The sequence below is a fragment of the Hemicordylus capensis genome, chromosome 6, assembly GCF_027244095.1.
Source record: "Hemicordylus capensis ecotype Gifberg chromosome 6, rHemCap1.1.pri, whole genome shotgun sequence".
In the NCBI taxonomy this organism is placed as follows: Eukaryota; Metazoa; Chordata; class Lepidosauria; order Squamata; family Cordylidae; genus Hemicordylus; species Hemicordylus capensis.
Window position 1 is genome coordinate 37,251,532 of NC_069662.1, and position 20,836 is coordinate 37,272,367.

The window sequence follows — 20,836 nt, forward strand, 5'->3', positions numbered from 1 at the left end:
GTGGAAAAGGTTTCTTTAAACAACAGAGTCCTTTTAGAAGAATTCATTCAAGCTATGGGGCCACGATCTACGATGAGGTCGTTCTCACAACCAGCCCAACCTGGGTCGGAGGAGAGCTATAGCCCAGGTCGGGCTGGCCACGAGACAAGGGCAAAGTGCAGCACTGCCCGTGGGAATGATCATCTCCCCGTCATGCCAGGGAGGGAGACTGGGCAGAGTATTCCACTTTGGCCAGAGCTTCACACCAGTGGCATGCTTCGGGGGGGGCAGGGGGGGTGCAGGCCCTCCAGTGTTTTGGAAGGGTCCTCCCCTGCCTCACCTCTCACCTCGCCTCGCTCCACCACGGCTGCAAGGACGGCAGCAGAGCAGCCACACGGCACACCGCCAGCGTGTGGAAAGCAAGCAGGGAAGTGGCGGTGGATGCACTTGCACCACTTCCTGGCTGGCTTTTCCGCCCGCTGGGCAGTGGCGGCGGCCAGTGGCAAGAGTGACAGCGACGAAGGCCGCCCCATGCCCTGGACTCACCTTAAAGGTAACAATAAAAATCAAATCAAATCTGGGCTTGGATCCTCTGGGGCAGGGGTGTAGCTACAATTGAGCGGATGGGTTCAAAGAACCCGGGCCGCCCAGTTTCTGAGGGCCCCCCAGATCCACCCCTCCCTATTTTCTTCATTATCTCCCTCCCTCCAAGGGGCCGCCAGGGAGAGGGGTGAACACAGGGCCCCCTCTCCCCTCGTCATGACCCTGCTTCACACAGACCCAATAAACAATTTGTCAGGGAGCTGCTCTTAGGGTTGATGAGGCCTCCACGGGCCTCTGGGACTTACAGTGACGAGCACTGTGCTAGAGATGGTTTTCCCTGCTCACACCACTTTATAACCCGCTCACAGAACTACAATTTGTTGTGGGTGAAGCTATGGTTTTTATTCTAGTTTAAACTGGGTTAACAGTAGTAGTATGAACGTGGCCCAGCATCTTCACAGTAGTAACCCGAGATATTCAGAAGTTTAAAATGAAGCCATGTCCGGTGGTTGTGGCTGCTCTTTAGGAAAAAAGACCAGAGTTCATTTTCCGTAGCTTGGCAGGCAAATTATCGTCTAATCTTGTTCCCAAGGTGTGTGGGGCTGGAGGTTTTTGTTGGAGTTCGAGGTTTCCAGTGGACCGAGCCAATAACTCTGATTTGGTTTTGAAGACCGCCAACTTCATCTTTTCGCCCCCGTCTTCTATGCTGCAGACTGAGCTTATTTGCTGGATTTTCAGGAGGTCGCCGGTGCTGCATGCTTTCTCAACGTTGCTAGAGCAAAGACTGAGGATGCCTCTCTGGAGCTCCTCCTTCCCAGAACAAAGTCTCTGGAATTTGCTGGGAAGCCGGCCACTTTTCTCTTCAAAAATATCAAGACACTCGAGTGAGGATATTTTTTCTCTTCTACTTCTGTTGCTCCCAACAGGGGTGTTTAAAGGCGATGGAAGAGCTAGGTTTTCCTCCTGTTCTTTGACGCTGTACGGGGGAGTTGGAACTTCAAAAGTTGCATGAAACTGGGAATAATCCACTCGGAAAAAACCATCTTCAAGTGACATCACTGGAAGGAACCTGTGGCCCCAGAGGACTTCATCTTCCGTGTAGGAGGTCCTTGCTTGGCACGTCATTCCTAAAGAGAGCAAAGTTATAGCAGGATCAGGGCTGGATTTTCAATTTAAGGTGCCATGGGAAAGTACTATTTACCTTCCCCCCCCCTTCCTTGTGTTTGAGAGCCCTTCTCCTAATCTTGCCTCGGCCTTCAGAGTATCTTCTTTATCGTCATGTCTCCCAAGTAACCAGGCTCACTCCTTCTTGTTAATCCCTGTTCCAAGATCCTGATTAATATGTTCATTGTTCAGAATACTTATATACCACTTTCAACAAAGACATTCTCAAAGCAGTTTATCTAGCAGAAGAAATGCGGGTCACTACTGATGAGTTGTGGCTGTTTACATTCACGCATCCTTTCATCCACAACTTATTCTCATTCCTAGACCCACTGGACTTCTTGCTTGTCCTTTGCCATTAGGCTTTCTATATTCCATGGGAAGCAAAAGCTTTCTATATTCCATGGGAAGCAAAACTCATGCACCGACAGACATCATTTTCACAAGTGACATTTCAATCAGTTTAGATATTTGATATATTTGGGACATTTGTTTCCTGCCCATATATTAAAAAATAATAACCAATGTAGCTACTTAAGAACATAAGAACAGCCCTGCTGGATCAGGCCCAAGGCCTATCCAGTCCAGCATCCTGCTTCACACAGTGGCCAATCAGATGCCTCTGAGTAGCCCACAGACAAGGGTGGGGGACATGCTCTCTCTCTTGCTGTTGCTTCCCTGCAACTGGTATTTAGTGGTATCCTGCCTCTGAGGCTGGAGGTGGCCTATAGTCACCAGACTAGTAGCAACTGATAGACCTGTCCTCCATGAATTTGTCTATGCCCCTTTTAAAGCCATCCAAGCTAGTGGCCATCACCACACCCCCTGGCAGAAAATTCCATAGATTAATTATGCACTGTGCTAAAAAGTACTTCCTTTTGTCTGTCCTAAATTTCCCAATTTTCAGTTTCATGGGATGACTCCTGGTTTTAGTGTTGTGATAGAGGAGAAAAATTTCTCTCTGTCCACTCTCTCTACTCCATGCATAAATCTATCTATCTATCTATCTATCTATCTATCTATCTATCTATCTATCTATCTATCATATTTTATACCATCTGATATGTCTATCTGTAGGCTGTGACATAATTATATAATTTACAGTACATAATTATAAACTAAGAAGCCTGAGATGCAAAAGCTTTGCTTTATATTGAAGGATTTCCTGCATCTGTACAAATAGGTTATCTAGACCTATGTGCAATGTGTTCAAAATACTTCTTTTTCTTGCTCTTAGAGACCATATACTATGCAACGCAATGTGCACATTGCAATGTTGCATACATGCAGTTACTCAACTGCAAGAATAGTGCAAAATGCATTTACACAAAGGTAATCTCATCATTTCCAATGAGTTTACCCTTATGTAATTGTGTTTTGTGCTGTTCTTGCAGCTGCACAACTGCATGTAAGCATGTTGGTTTGTATGGTATGTGGGCCACTGTTAATGCTATCTCCTAATGCAAAAGAAAGCATACTTAGGAGGACAGCCTGGATGCTACCCAGGTGGTTTTCACTATCTGCTGTTTCAACAACTGTGGTTTCATGCATCTATGGAAAGGTCTTAGAGACCCGGTTTCTTTATCTGTGGTTTAAAAATAGGCTAAAATTTGCCTATTCACGGTGGCCAGAAATGACCCGGAAATGACTTGTGATGTCATTTTGAGCTGGCATTTTATGGCTCTTAAATTAAAATAATAATAATAAAAAAATTCCCATGATTTTTTTGTGAAAATTGGAGGAATTGGGGGTTGGGTGGGCTCTTGATGGAGACCTGGAGAGCAAGGCAGAGTACTTTATTTTCTCTTATTTATCCCCCACCCCCCCTTTTCACCTTTGTGTGTGTATAGAAACCAAAAACCCTAGATTCCCATAGGGGTAAGGTTTCGTTATTCATGCCTTTAGGTGAGAACGGAACCCCCGCAAATAATGAGGTTCACCTGTCATTTCCTATGGCAACAAATAACATGGAATGATTGATGATCTGTGTTATTATCTGTGTTTTCACAGGAACAGTAAAATGCATGTCTCTGAGGTCATTTGAACTAAATATCAATATTTCTTGAGATCAGCACTGGAAATGAAAACAGCTATCAATATGTTACACACTGTATTATCTATATTCATAGTATTTTTTAAAACACACACACACGCACACACTCTCTCTCTCTTTCTAAAAACAAATACCCAGTTCTAGTGAATGCACTTTGTGTGTGGATCTACTGCACTGGGTACACAGTAGTGTATGTCAAGGGGATGAGGCTCAGGAGAGACCACATCCAGTGATCTGGAAATACCTACATAAACCTATGCAGCCCCCCAGTCAAATAGTCTGTTGTACTCATGGAAATCTGTGCACAGTTTGTGCTTTTGTCACATTCTCCATTGATGCAGCAGTGTGCAAGCAGCCTGCTGCTGCTTCTACAACGCTCTGGATTGGAATGATAACGACATTCTTAAAACTACTTGCAGAAATTGCCCAAAGGCCATTTTTACTAGAAAAGGGAAACTATTTTCTAGGCTGTGTGCACTCTGTGATTAAAAACCTCATAAAACCCTGCACACAGGCAATCTTAATTTTGCACCAAGAAAAGTGAGGTCTGGTGACCTCTATCAATTATGCAAATTATATTTATTTATTTATTTATTTATTTATTTGATTTGATTTGATTTGATTTGATTTGTATACCGCCCTTCCAAAATGGCTCAGGGCGGTTCAAAATGGCTCAGGGCGGTTTAAACCCATGAGCATTTCCCCCCTGGTTTTGCATGTATTCTGCAATGGTTGATATGTTGCATAATTTATTCTGGTTTGGCTAGCCTTGGGCAGGGACAAAGAGCTAAGCAGAATAATGAAACCTTGTCCCTGATCACTGGAAATCTTGTCCTGTCACCTCTGACATTTCAGCAGGCATAGTGCACAAATTTTCAAACACATCTTCACATGTCATAAGGGCTAGAAACCTGGCTGTTTACAAAATGAAAGCAGGGATGACTTGTTATTTTAAGCATATGTTATGCATTTGTATACTCCCCCACCTTGTAAAATAGCATATGTGGTGCGGGGTGATTAGGATTGGGATGAGATGGCTTTGACTCTTTGCCCCACACAACTTTCCCAGTCTAGATCACTCCTGTGGTTGCTCTTTGCCCTGGGAGTTTTCTTCCCAGGGCAAATAACAGCCATGAAGTGGGTGATATGGATTGGAATGGCAGTGAAGACAAAAGGATCAAAGCCCCCTATACCTATGGTCCAGATCCAGAAGCCCCATCTCCACACGACATTTTGCAAAGTAAAAAACAACATGCAGACTGTTTCGTCGCAGAGATTTAAAGTAACATATGGTCTGATTCCACAATTAGGAAGCCCTCCAAGGAGCAGATGACCAAAAAGGACAGAAGTGGCCAGTAACTCTCCAGGTGTTGTTGGACTACACGTCCCATCACCCACTTCCACATTTTTATGGTTGGGGATGACGGATATTGTAGTCTAACAACAGCTGGAGAGTCTTGCACTGGCCACCCGTGATAACAGGACCTCTCGTATTAACCCATGGAGCAAGCCACATGATAAAAATAGATCCTGATGTAGAGAATCAAGCTAAGCTGAGCACCCAACTCTAGTGAGTCGTAACACATCAGCATTTTTTTCTATTGATGAAGATAAAACTGGGCCTGTGCAATAAAGCAGAAGTCTGCTGAATACTATAAATCTTGAGTGATTCATATTCCTAAGGCGCAATGTAATAAAATTTAAATACTGTTCCCAAATATTTTTTGCTCGGAATCTAGTAAAATGATCTCAGGCACATGGCACTCAGGTGGGCTGTTTGCCCTGCTCTCTTGCCTATCAGATAGTCAAATGTTAAAAAGGGCTGGCAGGCGTCCAGGGCAGCATTATGTCTCTGGGACAACGGGGGAATCTGCAGAAGCACTCCTGGCACAACTGCCCCCTTTGTGCAACCCCAGTGCTGCCGGTGAGGAAGGGCACAGCAGTAGGCCCACAGGGCAACATTACAGAGACATCAGGATGTGCTGGATTTCAGCCAGCCACATTACCGTTCATAAGAACATAAGAACAGCCCGGCTGGATCAGGCCCAAGGAAGCCCATCTAGTCCAGCACTCTGTTTCACACAGTGGCCCACCAGATGCCGCTGGAAGCCTACAGGCAGGAGTTGAGGGCATGTCTTCTCTCCTGCTGTTACTCCCCTGCAACTGGTACTCAGAGGCATCCTGCCTTTGAGAATAACTGTTCAGAATAACTGTAGTTGGTACAAACTATTACTAGTAGAGCTGGTAGCAAGCTTGAATTGTCCCCTTTGCTAAGCAGGGTCTGCCCTGGGTTGCCTCTGAGTAGGAGACTACATGTGTGAGCATTGTAAGATATTCCCCTTAGGGGATGGGGCCACTCTGGGAAGAGGACCTGCATGCTTGCATGCAGAAGGTTCCCAGTTCCCTCCCTGGCATCTCCAAGAGAGGGCTGAGAGAGACTCATCCCTGCAACCTTGGAGAAGCCGCTGCCAGTCTGTGTAGACAATACTGAGCTAGATAGACCAAAGGTCTGACTCAGTATATGGCAGCTTCCTATGTACTACAAATATTTATATACAGCTTTTCAACAAATGTTTCCCAAGCATTTTGCATAGAGAAATAACAAATAAATAAGATGGCTCCCTGTCCCCAAAGGGCTCACAATCTACAAAAGAAACATAAGGTAGACACCAGCAGCCACTGAAGGGATGCTGTGCTGTGGGTGGATGTCAGTTGCTCTCTTCCTGCTAAATAAAGAGAATCACCACTTTAAAAAGGGGCCTCTTTGCCCAGTTAGCAGGGCATACCTGGAGGGACCTTCACTGACATACTGTATTTTGTGAGATTCCTGTACTTCAGGATATGGGACCCAGTTTCTGAGTGAGCATGTCTAGTAATAAAGGAACCCTCCACAATATAACGCTGTGACTTTTTATTTGTGCACAATCTAGTACTATAGAAAGTTCTTCCTACCAGTCTCTTTCCTAAAGAGAGTAACCTTGGGGTCCTTTTTGTGACAGAAAGGTGGGATATAAATTCCTCGTGAAAATAATGATTCTGAGTCCAGTACTTCATTATGCGTTCACAAAAATTTACAGTATACACATACCTAGGTCTGAAGCCAGCCTAAAAGGTTTTTTGGGGGGGGCTGCCAAAAGAGTAGAGGGGCTAGTTTATCTGGGTTTTTAAAAGACAAAATTCAAGCAGCATTTAGTTAGTTAAAAGTTGGTTTGTAAAAAAAATGTCGGGGATAGGCAGAGAAAATTGGGGAGGGGGGCAAGCCTGCCCTAGCCCAACAAGTCTACACATACCCCTAAAATAAAAGAATAGAATTTTAGAGTTGGAAGGGACCTCAGAGGTCCTCTAGTCCACCCCCTTCTCAGAGCTGGCATCTGCTACTTGGTCCATTCTAGCCATTAGCTACTTCAGTAGAAACATGGGCCAGAACTTGGCTCCAAGTCCAAGTGGGCCTTTAGTAAAGTGACCTCTGCTCCCCACCCCGTCATCCTTACCATGGTGGGAGACGTGTGTTCCTTTCATTTTTAGTGGGCCAGCAGCAGCAACCATAGCCTTCTAGGTGGTACCTGCTGCCCACCATAACACCCCCCCCCACCTCCCGGCTGTTTGAACAAGTTCCTATGTAACTTTGCTGGTCCCTGAGAATACATTGGAATACAACAAGCCACCACAGTTAAGAGAAGGGGAGCCCATCCAGCCAGAATTCACCAGTTGCTGGCTGCGCCCAATCTACCTGAGTGGGTCTCTCTGGGAAGCTAGGGTTTCTTTTTGGCACCTTCCCCGGGGTGCCTGCTGCTGCTGCTGCCGTCAGCCCCAGTACTTCACTCCACAGAACGTTGTCTGCAATTGCCTCCAGACGGCTTTGCTTAGAATGATGGTTTAGAGGCCTAGACAGGACAGCATGTGGCAATCCAGAGAAGAGCAAGTGCTACGTGTGCACATGTCATCCATCAGCCCTGCTTCCTACAGAGGTAATGAATTACCTGTTGCTCCATCTGGTGACAGTCAGTCTCCTAGCAGTCTTTATTGACTTAGTTAGATTTGCTTATGCACGTTTCACTAACCCTCTCTTATGGCCATGCTCAGCAGGGAGAGTCTGAATCACGGACGCTTGATGGAACTGGCTCGCAAATGGACTCGGAATGTACAGGAAAAGAAATGGCTCGGGAAACCTTTCCAGCTCCCTGGATGCTCAGGGCTTTGTTCGAGGGAGGCAGGTCTCAGCCTAAGAACCTATTTGGAAAAGCAGGGACCACCCTGAGGGGGAAAAAGGGTACCTCTGAGCACGGGCACCGGAACACAGCAATCATGGCTGCCACCACATCCCTCACACATCCTTTCAGGCAAACCTAAGCCCCAACACTGTCCCTCTTCTCTCTCTCTTTAATTTATTTATTGTTAAATTTATATACTGCCTTTCATTAAAAACAATCACAAAGCGGTCCACATTAAAAAAAATTAAAACAGGACTATAAAATTTGCTACACTTTGCTACACTTAAACAGAATTTAAATTTTAAAAATATATTTCACATATTTTATTGATATATAATTTTCTATTTAAATGGAGGTTGGGCCCGCAGCTCAGTGGTGGAGTATCGGCTTTGCATGCAGAAGGCTCAAAGTTCAATCTCCAGCATCTCCAGGTAGGGCTGGGATAGATTCCTGCTTGAAACCTTGGAGAGCTGCTGCCAGCCAGTGTAGACAATCCTGAGCTGGATGGACCAAGGGTCTGACTCAGTATAAGGCAGCTTCCTATGTTCCAGATATCAGCAATGTGAGAATGCTAAACTGGACTTTATCCACCACAAATTCAATTGGGCTTCTCATGACTTCAGTTGTTGACTCTGTGTTTCTCAGGATAAAGATGACAGATGCATCTTCTGCTAAGTCAATTGTCCCTCATGCAGACGTGTGCTGTATTTTTATTATATTTGCTGCTCCTGGAGACAGAGGTGCACCTAGGTAATTTTGGAGCCTGGACCTAAAGGTCTTTGGAGCCCCCCCCCCGCTGCAAATTAAGCATCATCATGCTTTGCTGCATGACCACAGCACCTGGGATAGACTAAAGAGGATTGGGAGGGGGCCAGGGGCTGTGGGGGCCCTGGATTTTGGCCCCGAAGTCCAGGGGTAAGAGAGCCTCTGGCTGGAGAGTCAGTGGGGTCTAGTGGCTAATGTAACCCATGGACACCAAGATTCAAATCTCTATTAAGCCATGAAGCTCACTGGGTAACCATGGGCCATTGCTCTCAGTCTAGCTTACCTTGCAGGGTTGTTGTGATGATAAAATGGGCAGAGAAGAGAAAACCATGGTCACTGCTATAAGCTCACTGGAGGAAGGGGCAGATAAAAATGTAATAGGTAAACAAGCTAGCTTTATTTCTATTCCTCCATCTGTCTGTTTGCCAACACTGTTCAAATTTTATTGGACCTAAAAGGAAGCACTTCTTCACAGAGTGCACAGAGGTGGCACCAGGAGGGGGGGAAAGAGAGCAACACACAGAAGGGGCAAAAGTGTGTTTATGGGTAGGTGAGTTCTAAAACAGAAATGGGGGGGGGGAAATGGGGGGCAAACTACTTGTCTGAGGGGACACTTGCCCCTACCCCCCCCCCGGAAGCTGTCCCTGAGCATGCATAATTACTTTATGGAATTTGGGGCCACAAGATGAGGGCTACTAACTTAGACGGCTTTAGAAAGGGAACAGACACATTCAGGGCGTCTATCCATGGGTACCAGTCTTGATGGCTCTGTGCTGCCTCTGAATTCATTCATTCATTCATTCGATTTCTATACCGCCCTTCCAAAAATGGCTCAGGGCGGTTTACACAGAGAAATAATAAATAATTTAGATGGCTCCCTGTCCCCAAAGGGTTCACCAAAAAAAAAAAAGTAAGATAGACACCAACAGTCACTGGAGATACTGTGCTGGGGGTGGATAGGGCCAGTTACTCTCCCCCTGCTCAATAAAGAGAATCACCACATTAAAAGGTGCCTCTTTGCCAAGTTAGCAGGGGTCAGTTGTTGGGGAGCAACTGAGGGAGAGGGCTATTGTCCTAAATGTCCTGCTTCTGGGCTTCTCAGAGGGACTTGGTTAGCCACTGTACGAAGCAGGATGCTGGATTAGATACACCTCTGGTCTGATTCAGCAGAGCCCCTGTTATGTCCTTATCCTATCCATTAATATCATATAGCCACCACCTGGCCAGAAAATCTTCAGACACCTGAAGCTGCCTTAAACTGAGTCACACCTTTTCCCACCTAGCTCAGTGTTGTTTTCTCTGACTGGCAGCAGCTCTCCAAGGACTGAGAAATGGGTCCTTCCCAGCCCTGCCTTGAGATGCCAGGGATTGAACCCGCAACCTTCTACGCACAGAGCAGGTGCTCTGTCACTGAGCTATGGCCCCGCCAAATGGGATATACAAGACAGTAAATATGTAATCACTATATAAGCCAGTTCTCTTCCTTCCAGTGCTCCATCAACACTGTTTAAATTTTATTAGAGCCAATAAAAACATAGGAACATACAGAAACCAGTGGAGGGCCATTTCAGTCTCCCAGGACACCCAGATCTTAATCTTAGAGAGCTTATAGCTTAAATTGAGTCTTTCCAAAGAGAAGTTACGATGGGAGACAGCAGAATCTTGAAAACATGTTCTGAGGCTGGGCTTAACAGGTTGTGGAGCTGACTGATAACTGGTGGAGGCTACTGGAGTTCAAATGAAGCCCTACAATAGTTTGGGGAGTTCTTTCTTTCCCTGTCCCCAGAAGCACAGCATCCCTTTCCTTTCACTATCTGTAAATGAGAGCTTTTTAAAAATATTCCACTGATCTCCAGTGTCACATATACTACAGTACATAAAGGTTCATTACCATAACGCCGAAGGGGGAAGCCACATAATTAATCTCTCTGCTACCACTGCACGCACTAGACCTCTGGCTGTGAATGAGATAGGCCTGCAGGCTTACACTATTGAGGAATGGAGGCACTCTGCTATTCCTACTATTCCTATAATTAAGGTGTAGCAATACATTTTGTGTGTGTGTGTGTGTGTGTGTGGTGTGTGTGTGTGTGTGTGTATATATTTATATCTCGGGGGCTGTCTTCTCTGTATTGGCCTATGTAGGGGAGAGGATGGGGTTTAGCAATGAGACTCGAGTCTTTTATTTCCTCCTTAGCCAGGATTCGAGGGAGCCTGGAAGATGTTGCAGAATGATACTGTATGCTGGCTGAGGGGCCAGAATGCTGTCCTGAGGGGTTGAGACCAACAGCAGCAGGCTAAATTCCATTATGATTCATCATCAAGAAACCTGAGCGAGGGGTCACCAAGGCTTAACCCTTCAAGCTCTTCTAAATGTCAGGACTCAGCTTGGAAACTAGCAAAGTTGTGATAGCGATGAAGAGTGTATCTCAGCATGAGCAGAGCACCCTCTTCTCAGCACCACGATGCTCCCCTCAACCGGATGCTCTGGAAGCTGGTGTTTACCCTTGAGACTGCTCTACTACAAGACTTTTGGGGCAGATCCAGAAGCTCCCTTCCTCCCCCTTTCCCCTCCATTTCTTGGCCTCTCATCCTCCCATCTCAGCCGTCTATTTTTCTAAAAATCTGGATTATCATATTCAGAAATGGAGTGTTATTCTCAAGATCACACCTTCACAGTTGCAGAGATAAATGGCCTGCTGGGTAGGCAAACCACGGAATGAGTTATGCTAATTTCACCCATCCAATCTGCATATTATTCTTTTTGTAGATCATTTTGAGCTGTGTTTTTATTATCTGTGAGATGTGCTGCCCTTCCACACTCCTGAACTGAACATGTCCTCATTTGGCTTTTGTTTTAATAGTTGTTTAAGCCTTAAAAACTTTGTAGCCTCTTCGGACTGCTAGAGAGGTGGGAGAGGAGCCTCTGAAATAAAACAAATACACGAAGAAGTAACTGCACAACCCACCTTGGAACAACCATAATCGCCATAGCTCCATGGCAGAGCATCTGCTTTGCATGCAGAAGGTCCCAGATTCAATCTCTGGTTCTAGGTAGGACTGGGAAAGACTCCTGCCTGAAACCTTGGAGAGCCACTGCCAGTCAGTGTAGACCAGAGCTGCACAACTTCCACCCTCCAGCTGTTGTTGGACTACAAATCCCATCATCCCCAGCCTCAGGGTCCAATAGTCAGGGATGATGGGAGTCGTAGTCCAACAACAGCTTCAGGGCCACAGTTGTGGCACCCTAGTGTAGAGACAATACTGAGCTAAATGGAGCTAAATTTCTGACTCAGAATAATAATAATAATAATAATAATAATAATTCAATTTCTTTACCGCCCTTCCAAAAATGGCTCAGGGCAGTTTACAAAGAGAAATAACAAACAAATAAGATGGATCCCTGTCCCCAAAGGGCTTGCAATCTAAAAGAAACATAAGACACACACCAGCAACAGTCACTGGAAGTACTGTGCTGGGGGTGGATAGGGCCAGTTACTCTCCCCCTGCTAAATAAAGAGAATCACCATGGTAAAAGGTGCCTCTTTGCCCAGTTAGCAGGGGGCTAAGGCAGCTTCCTATGTTCCTATGATGGACCAACCCTACTCCCAATCTTGGGACCAGTGTTCCCTGTTTACAGAGATTACCAGATGTTGACTACAACTCCCATAAGCGTCAGCCAAAGGCCACTGCAGCTGAGAATACTGGGAGTTGTAGTCAACAACGTCTGGGAATCCCAGTTACAGAGAACACTGCCTGGGATTGGCCCAGCCGTTTAGAATTTATCCTCCATTGAAAGTGAATCTGTTCTTGTCTTCCTCTCACACAAGGAGCAGAAGCAACCGGATTTGAGGACTTTGCAGGGGTGTTGCTAGGTAGCTAAAAGATATGGGCCCAGGCCCACAGCCCTCTTTTGATAATTACACTCAATCATACCTCCCCCACCAAGAATAATTACATTTTTTAAAAAGTGTCTAATATTATAATACAGTACTGATGGAGGTGGAAGCAGCAGAGAGCTAGGTGAGGCCAGGAGCTCTCTCCCATAGGAACATAGGAAGCTGCCATATACTGAGTCAGACCATTAGTCTATCTAGCTCAGTATTATCTACACAGACTGGCAGCAGCTTCTCCAAGGTTGTAGGCAGGAGCCTCTCTCAGCCCTATCTTGGAGATGCCAGGGAGGCAACTTGGAACCTTCTGCTCTTTCCAGAGTGGCTCCATCCCCAGAGGGGAATATCTTACAGTGCTCACACATCAAGTCTCCCATTCATAGGCAGCCAGGGTGGACCCTGCTTAGCTAAGGGGCCAATTCATGCTTGCTACCACAAGACCAACTCTCCTCTGTACAGGTGTCTCCACTGCTGCATTTCCTTTCTGGAATAGTCCATGGAGGAGGAACAGGGCTGATGAGAGGCTCTGAGCAATTCACTGGGGGCTCGTGCTCCATGGGCCACCCCCTAATGATGCCCTGGGACTTTGTAATTGTCACATTTGGGGCTACTAGGGAACATAGGAACATAGGAAACTGCCATATACTGAGTCAGACCATTGGTCTATCTAGCTCAGTATTGTCTTCACAGACTGGCAGCAGCTTCTCCAAGGTTGCAGGCAGGAATCTCTCTCAGCCCTATATTGGAGAAGCCAGGGAGGGAACTTGAAACCTTCTGCTCTTCCCAGAGCGGCTTCATCCCCTGAGGGGAATATCTTGCAGTGCTCACACATCAAGTCTCCCATTCATATGCAACCAGGGCAGACCCTGCTTAGCTATGGGGACAAGTCATGATTGCTACCACAAGACCAGCTCTCCTGATAGTTTTTAAGTCATGATGACTAGTTGTCCCTAGCTGCGAGGCATGACTCAAAGGAATTCTCATTAGACTCTTCCTGCATAGCTCTGCACTTGATGATTAAGGCCACTTCCATACAACAATAAAGTTCAAGATATTCAAAGCTCTCGTGCAATTTCCAAGCATAATTTTAATTCCTGTACACACAATACTGCAGGCTTCCACAGTTCTTCCTTAGGATGATGTTACCCTCTGTATCCATGCTGAGCAGGGACCTTGTGTGATTTTGATAGCACCACCTGCTGGCCAGCTCTTGCATTCTGAGAAGAACCCACCCTTTTTCATTACTACTTTTGTGGTGCCTGGGGGAAAGGGTGGGTTGTCTTGCAAGAGCTGGCCATCAGATGGCACTGTGGACTCTGTGCTTGGCACGTGCACAGAGGATAAGGTTGTGTTAGGAAATAGTGTGGATGCCTCCAGAAATATGTGTACAGAGAGTAAGATCGCACTTGGAACTTGTGTGATAGCTTTGAATATCGCACACTTTATTGCCATATGGAAGTGACCTAAGAGGCTTCAAGAACCACTCCCGCCACCAATAAATTGGAAGACCCTCTCGATGAGTCTGGATGGAGGTGGTCAAATGGGATGTACCATTTCAGGCTGCAGGCGAGGCACCACTCTTTGAAGGCTGGAATGCAATGTTAGTTTAATGGGAATTGGAGATTCCTCTTGTGTGTGCACTCCTGTGGAGCATGTCTTGGGAACTAGAGAAGCCATTGGCGATCTTCAGTTGACAACGTGCCAACCCAAGCCCAAGCCAACATATAGTAATTACAATGTGAAGCTGGCTTGATGATCTCGGCTTGGCATGTTGCCAACTGGAGATTGCTTCTATTGATAGACTTTCCCCCCGGTTCTCATGACACACTCTGAGGGAGGGTACACAGGGTGGGAATCTCTGATTCCCGTCAAACTAACATCACATTCATCATCAGAACTGGCCCTGAATGTTACTCTATGTAGAGAACTCCTTTAAAGAATAAAACTAGAAAGCTGGGAAAGTGCTATACTAAACTACTACTACTACTGCAACAAAAATATTTATATACTGCTTTTCAATAAATGTTCCCAAAGCGGTTAACATAGAGAAATTAAAAAAGAGAGAGAGATGAATCCCTGTTCCCAAAGGGCTCACAATCTAAAAAGGAAACATAACAGACACCAGCAACAGCCACTGAAGAGATGCTGTGCTGGGGCTGGATGGGGCCAGTTGCTCTCCTCCTGCTCAGTAAAGATAATCACCACTTTAAACCATTGCATCTGATGCAATAGTTTTTTATCTGGCACAGAGCTTTTTAAAAAAAAATATGGGGAACATTTGAAAATTGTATCCCCCCCTACTTACAATCTGAAGTGGTACAGTCCATTCTACCACTTCATTTCACTACACTGGTAAACCAGACCCACCCCCAATCAAATCCCCACCCTTAAGGAAAGGTATTTAATCACAATGTGTTGAGTACCGAGTCCAGTTGCAGTTTCTAAGGGGGCCTCAGCAAACTTCTTTACATAGCTTCTCTTCTACCTGGGTGGGCCCTGAACAACTCATCTGCCACCGCCACACAAAGGCTCTGGGCACAAAAATGGTCTTGGGGATCAGCAATTGGTTCTTCTCAGGGCCCTAAGCAATCCGCCCAACAATGCTGACTCCTGTCACTGATTATGTTGGATATGCAGGGCTGAATTTGAACCAGGGGCAGGGCTCAACAGCAGAGTGAATCTGCTTCCAATTCAGGGCTTAGCCCTGGAACGTGTGAAAAAATGGTGCTGAAAACAGTGTTTCTGAGCATGTGTGGAGTGCATCTTTCCCCCGTGGAAGAAACCCCAGTTCAGCCCTAAGCAACAAGTCCTTCCAGGACAGAGGGTGTGGTGTCCAAACAGCTTGGCTAGTCCCCAGCCCCTTTCTCTTGAGAAATTAACCACTGAGGGGATGCATCAGATTCAGCTCGTACCTGTTGTTTCGACAATCCCTTCCAGGATAACGACAATTTCAAATTGCTCACTCCTTAATGATCTTTGTGAGAGGGCAAAGAAAGGGCTCTTGTCATTGATTTCATGGCAGATGGTGAGCGGAGAAACGAGAAACAGTTGGTCGGCCCCAGTTCCGAATCCGACGTCGAGCTCGCACTGGTCTAGTGGCAGGAATTCACCTTCTGGCGTCTGTCGTGACTAAAGATGTAGAGAAAAATCCCAGCGAATTAAGAACAAATCTTGCAGCAGCAAAGTGGTGGAAACGTTTCCAGAGCGGCAGGGAGGTGGTCACAAATTCAGAAGGTCAGGCGCTCTCTATGAACCCCCCATAGCCACACCCACCCTGACAGCCATACCCCATGGCAGCACCCCTCACGTAGATAGATACAGTAATCGGCAGCGGGGGGGGGGAGGTCTCTTACAAGGGTCATGTAGATTCTAGGGAATGTACTGGAATGAATGGCAGGAAATGCCCAGTGAGGGGAGAGGGGGAAATAAGCTTTCGACAAAAAGCTTTTGACAAAGTTCCTCATCAAAGACTCCTGAGAAAACGTAGCAGTCACAGGATAAGGGGACAAGTACATGTGTGGATTGCTAAGTGGTTGAAGGACAGGAAACAGAGGGTAGAGATAAATTGAGTTTTCACAATGGAGGGAAGTAAGAAGTGGGGTCCCCCAAAGATCTGGATTGGGACCGGTGCTTTTTAATTTATTCATACATGATCTAGAAGTTGGGGTAAACAGCGAGGTGGCCCAATTTGCAGATGATAACAAACTCTTTCGGGTAGTGAAATCCAAAACGGATTGTGAGGAGCTCCAAAATGATCTCTCCAAATTGGGTGAGTGGGCAACAATATGGCAAATGTGGTTCAATGTTGGCAAGTGTGAAGTGATGCACTTTGGGATGAAAAACCCCAACTTCAAGCATACGTTGATGGGATCTGAGTTGTCAGTGACTGACCATGAGAGGGATCTTGGGGTTGTGGTGGACAGCTCATTGAAAGTGTCAACTCAATGTGCGGCAGCTGTGAAAAAGGCCAATTTCTTGCTAGGGATCGTTAGGAAGGGGATTAAAAATAAAATGGCTAATATTATGCCCTTATACAAAACTATGATGCGGCCACACCTGGAGTACTGCGTACAATTCTGGTCACCACATCTAAAATAGGACATTGTAGAACTGGAATAGGTGCAGAAGAGGGCAACCAGGATGATCAGGGGCCTAGAGCACCTTTCTTATGAGGCAAGGCGACAACACCTGGGGCTATTTAGTTTAGAAAAAAGATGACTGCAGGGAGACATGATAGAGGTCTATAAAATCATGTATGGAGTCGAAAAAGTGGATAGAGAGAAATTCTTCTCCCTCTCACATAACACTAGAACCAGGGGTTATCCCATGAAATTGATTGCCAGGAAATTTAGGACCAACAAACAGAGGTACTTTTTCATACAATGCATAATCAACTTGTGGAATTATCTGCCACAAGATGTGGTGACAGCCAACAACCTGGATGGCTTTAAGATGGGTTTGGATAACTTCATGGAGGAGAGGTCTATCCATGGCTACTAGTCGGAGGGCTACAGGCCCCCTTCAGCCTCAAAGGCAGGATGCCTCTGAGTACCAGTTGCAGGGGAGTAACAGCAGGAGAGAGGGCATGCCCTCAACTCCTGCCTGTGGCTTCCAGCGGCATCTCGTGGGCCACTGTGTGAAACAGGATGCTGGAGTAGATGGGCCTTGGGCCTGATCCAACAGGGCTGTTCTTATGTTCTTATCTCAAGGAAGGGCTGGGAAAGATTCTTGCCTGAAACCATGGAGAGCCACAGTAAACAATACTGAGCTAGATGGACCAAGGGTCTGACTCAGTATAAGGCAACTTCCTATGTTCCTAAGACAGGAAGAATGTCTTTGACATTCTAAGAATAGAATGTCTAAGTTGGTTGGAATAGCAAGAGTAATAACATTAGTTCCATATAGAAAGCCAAAGGCTTTGTGTCCCTGCTGAGACCCTGGAGGGGAAAAAGTACCGGGACTGCCTGTCCACCCTGCCCATCCCTGTGGCACTACACCACTGCAGATGGAGCACCTCGCCCAGGATTAAATTACAGAATTTAATCTGTAATAGGGAGAGAGATGATGTTCTGGCTGAGTGGGTAGACCTGCCAACTTTGAGTGCAGCTAATTCTGGAGATTCCGCCCACTAGATACATTTCACAAGATCAAGCCCTCAAAATCCCCAGGATTGCTCTCAGTAGTGAACCGGGAGATGGAGCCGGATTCCTGGAGATTCCAGGCCAGTTCTGAAAGCTTGCAAGCCTTATGACTGGGCTCAGTGGTTTGCTGGTCTGGGGGATTTGAAGTCTCTCTAATCCCTTTGAGCAACTTAGAGAGTGGCCTTGGGCAACACAAGTCATCTCTCAGCCCTGCTTCCTATACACACCAGAGGCAGTACCACCCTTGTGTAGTGGAGGAGTGAGGTCACCTCGCCTCATCTTCCCTAATTAGATCCCGTGAACCAGACGCTCCAGATGGCCCAATCGCACAGAAGCCTGGGCTGGTTCCCCTGGAGGGCTCTTCATCCTGTTGGAAGTGTTGTTCACTCGCTATCTGGGGGCAGTGCAGAACTGTGGAGTCACGTGGCACTCCATAGCATGCTGCCTTCCTTGGTATCTCACTGGCAGAGAACTGAACTGCCCCTCTATTTCTAGAAGGGATGCACATAAACTGGGGGTGGGAGATGGCCAGTTATGCTGATTAAGGGTCAGTGTATGTATGCTGACTGGTCTCAGGGCAGGGCCTGAAGGCATGTGCTGCAGCCACCCAGGCAGGCCAGGATCTGGTCAGTGCCTAGAGGAGAGGCGACCTGAAAACCCTATTTTATGCTGCTTTGGGTGCCATTATGCAAGAAAAGTAGGGTATAAATAAGCTAATAAGTGCCCCTGAAGGCAGTGGCTGACATCCAAAGCACCCGTGCAGCAAGGGGAGCAGACTGACAGCACTTCCAGACTGCCAGGGCACCAATGCCCTGGGGAAGGGACATTTAATGACCTCCCCTTACTAACCTGGAAACATGTGGCCCATGAAAAGATGTCCCTGAGGGCTGTGCAGCAGGTGGCACAGAGGGTGTTCTGAGTTAGGGGACCTAGTCAAAAAGGGTCCCATCCCCGTTGCATGGGTGCAGTTAGTCTAGAAATGTGGTTAGTCTGTGGCTCTTGCAGCTCCACTGGTGCTTCTGGCTGTCAGTCAGTGTTCCTTTCCCATCGTTAGGAGGCAGGGCTGGTTCTAGGATAAACAGCACTTTGGGTGACAAGCACCTTCAGTCGCCCGCCCACCCATGGTTAGTTAATCAGTGTTCCCAAGTTGTATGGCTTGATGCAAGCTCGGCTTGGCACCCCCTTCAGGGAGGCGCCCTGATTAACCACCCAGCTCTCCTATCTCGAAGGCCAGCCCTGCTAGGAAGCTACTTTGGGGGGGGGGGTATTTCTTGGAAGGCCAAAAGGGCAGCTCACCCACTGGCTCTCAATCAATGCTGTGGCCCTCTTTGGGTTATCAGGATGCCCCAAACGACCTTGTTGCTCCAGCGTTTCTCTTTCTTTTTTAGGCAGATGGGTGGCAAAGGTTAATCTCAAGCCAATTTGGGGCCACTTCTTGATTCTGTCCCTTTGCCGCTGGGCTCTGCACCTGCTTCTGAAATTTCCTCTTTTCTAGGGGTGACACCTTGTGACATAGCCAGGGCCTGCCTCAGAAATCTCAGGTTTTGGGGTACATCTGGTACGGCAACTGCAGACCCTATGAAATAACTGCAAAAGACTGTTGTGCCCCCAAAAGTCTATGCGAGACCCCTGAATCTCTGAAAACACGGAGCCAGTTCACACATGCAGGATGGATGCTTCCCCGCTCCCCCCACCACCACGCTCCCTCCCAAATGTCCCCAGGGAGAGGGTCTGCACAGAGAATCATCAGTGTGTCTCACAGCAATTCTCTGAATTGTCACGACTGGTAAAAGTGTGATTGAAGACACTGCTCGTGGATGTATTTGGTAATTAGCAGAAGAAATTAGCAAGGTGTCTAGAGTAGATACGGGGCAGAATCAGCTTAATACATTAAAAAGGGAAAGAAAAAAGGCTAGAGGGAGGGATAGAACAACAGACAGGAAGCAAGAGACACTGCAAGACATTTGTCCAAATATAAGCAAGAGGCACCACAGAGAGCTTAAACTGGCTAGTTCTGGGCATATCTGGACGCTGCGATTGATCCCCAAATCTCAATGTTTCTCTCTTTGCCACAGAAGCACCCACACGCCTTGCCGACCTGTATTAGCCAGACATGTGTTTCCTGCTTTGGTCGCTGTTGGAATATGTCATCTTTATTAGCTAAGATGTCAATCCCAGTTCCTTTGCAAATCACTGTGCAATTCATCTGCTAACCAAATGTGATGTGATGTGCTTGAATGGCCAAGGATTCCTTGCTTTAAAATAATAATAAAAAAAGGCCTGCTTTCCTAGTGGCTGACGAGAGCGGCTGAGAATGGTGGTTGAAGGCTTTTCAAAATGTTCTGAGCCAACATGCCTAATTTAAGGTTGAAGACAGACAGCGGGAGGAGAAGCCCTCTCTTCCAACACACGGCAGGGAAGCTTAGCTGACAACCAGTGGGATGAGGGCAGCCTCTCCGCCAGGGTTGGAAACGGCAAAGATACCGACCGAAGTCATTTCTAGAAATGGCTTAATGGGATCATGTCTTAATGCAAAGAGAAAATGTGAAACTTTCTACTGCATTAGCCTGGATAATTGATTGGCCACGCACTGGTGAGATGGGAAACTCTCTGATATCTCACACGAGGCAAGAGGGCTTCATTAGTTTGCACACGACTTTTCTGATAAGACTAGAGGATACGATCATAAATTATTAAAAGGCACACATTTAACACCTCAACATTGCTGCATAATAATCTTAGGCATGTATTATCTTATGAATCCTTTTATTTTATTTGCTCTCGTTCTGCGGGAACAATGCATGGAGTCTCTTTGTCTGGCCAGCTGAAATTCCCATTTAGATCTAAAACGTGTTGCAGGTGCAAGGCTCTTTGTGCCTTCATCATTTAGTGGATTGTTTAATCTTACTGTAATATGAAATATATTACATTAATATGAGGTGTTTAGTTAGGAACATAGGAATATAGGAAGCTGCCAAACCGAGTCAGACCATGGGTCCACCTAGCTCATTACTGTCTACACTGACTAGCAGCAACTCTCCAAAGAGGCAGGAGTCTCTTCTAGTCCTCCTTGGAGATGGTAGGGAA

General features: G+C 46.5%; 1 protein-coding gene across 2 annotated transcripts in view; it reads right to left on the bottom strand.

Annotated features, from left to right (window-relative positions):
* Window positions 1-898: 898 nt before the first annotated feature.
* The window catches only part of LOC128331578 (G protein-activated inward rectifier potassium channel 1-like), a 39,251-nt gene continuing 19,313 nt past the window's right edge, over window positions 899-20,836 (bottom strand). The window contains exons 2-3 of one of the 2 annotated variants that reach the window (XM_053265152.1): window positions 15,521-15,737; window positions 899-1,649 (exon numbers count right to left, since the gene is read on the bottom strand). In XM_053265152.1, coding sequence (XP_053121127.1) covers window positions 1,045-1,649; window positions 15,521-15,737 — 822 coding nt within the window. In that variant the 3' untranslated portion in view covers window positions 899-1,044. The remainder of the gene's footprint in view (window positions 1,650-15,520; window positions 15,738-20,836) is intronic. The other variant, XM_053265153.1, reaches the window with a different exon arrangement.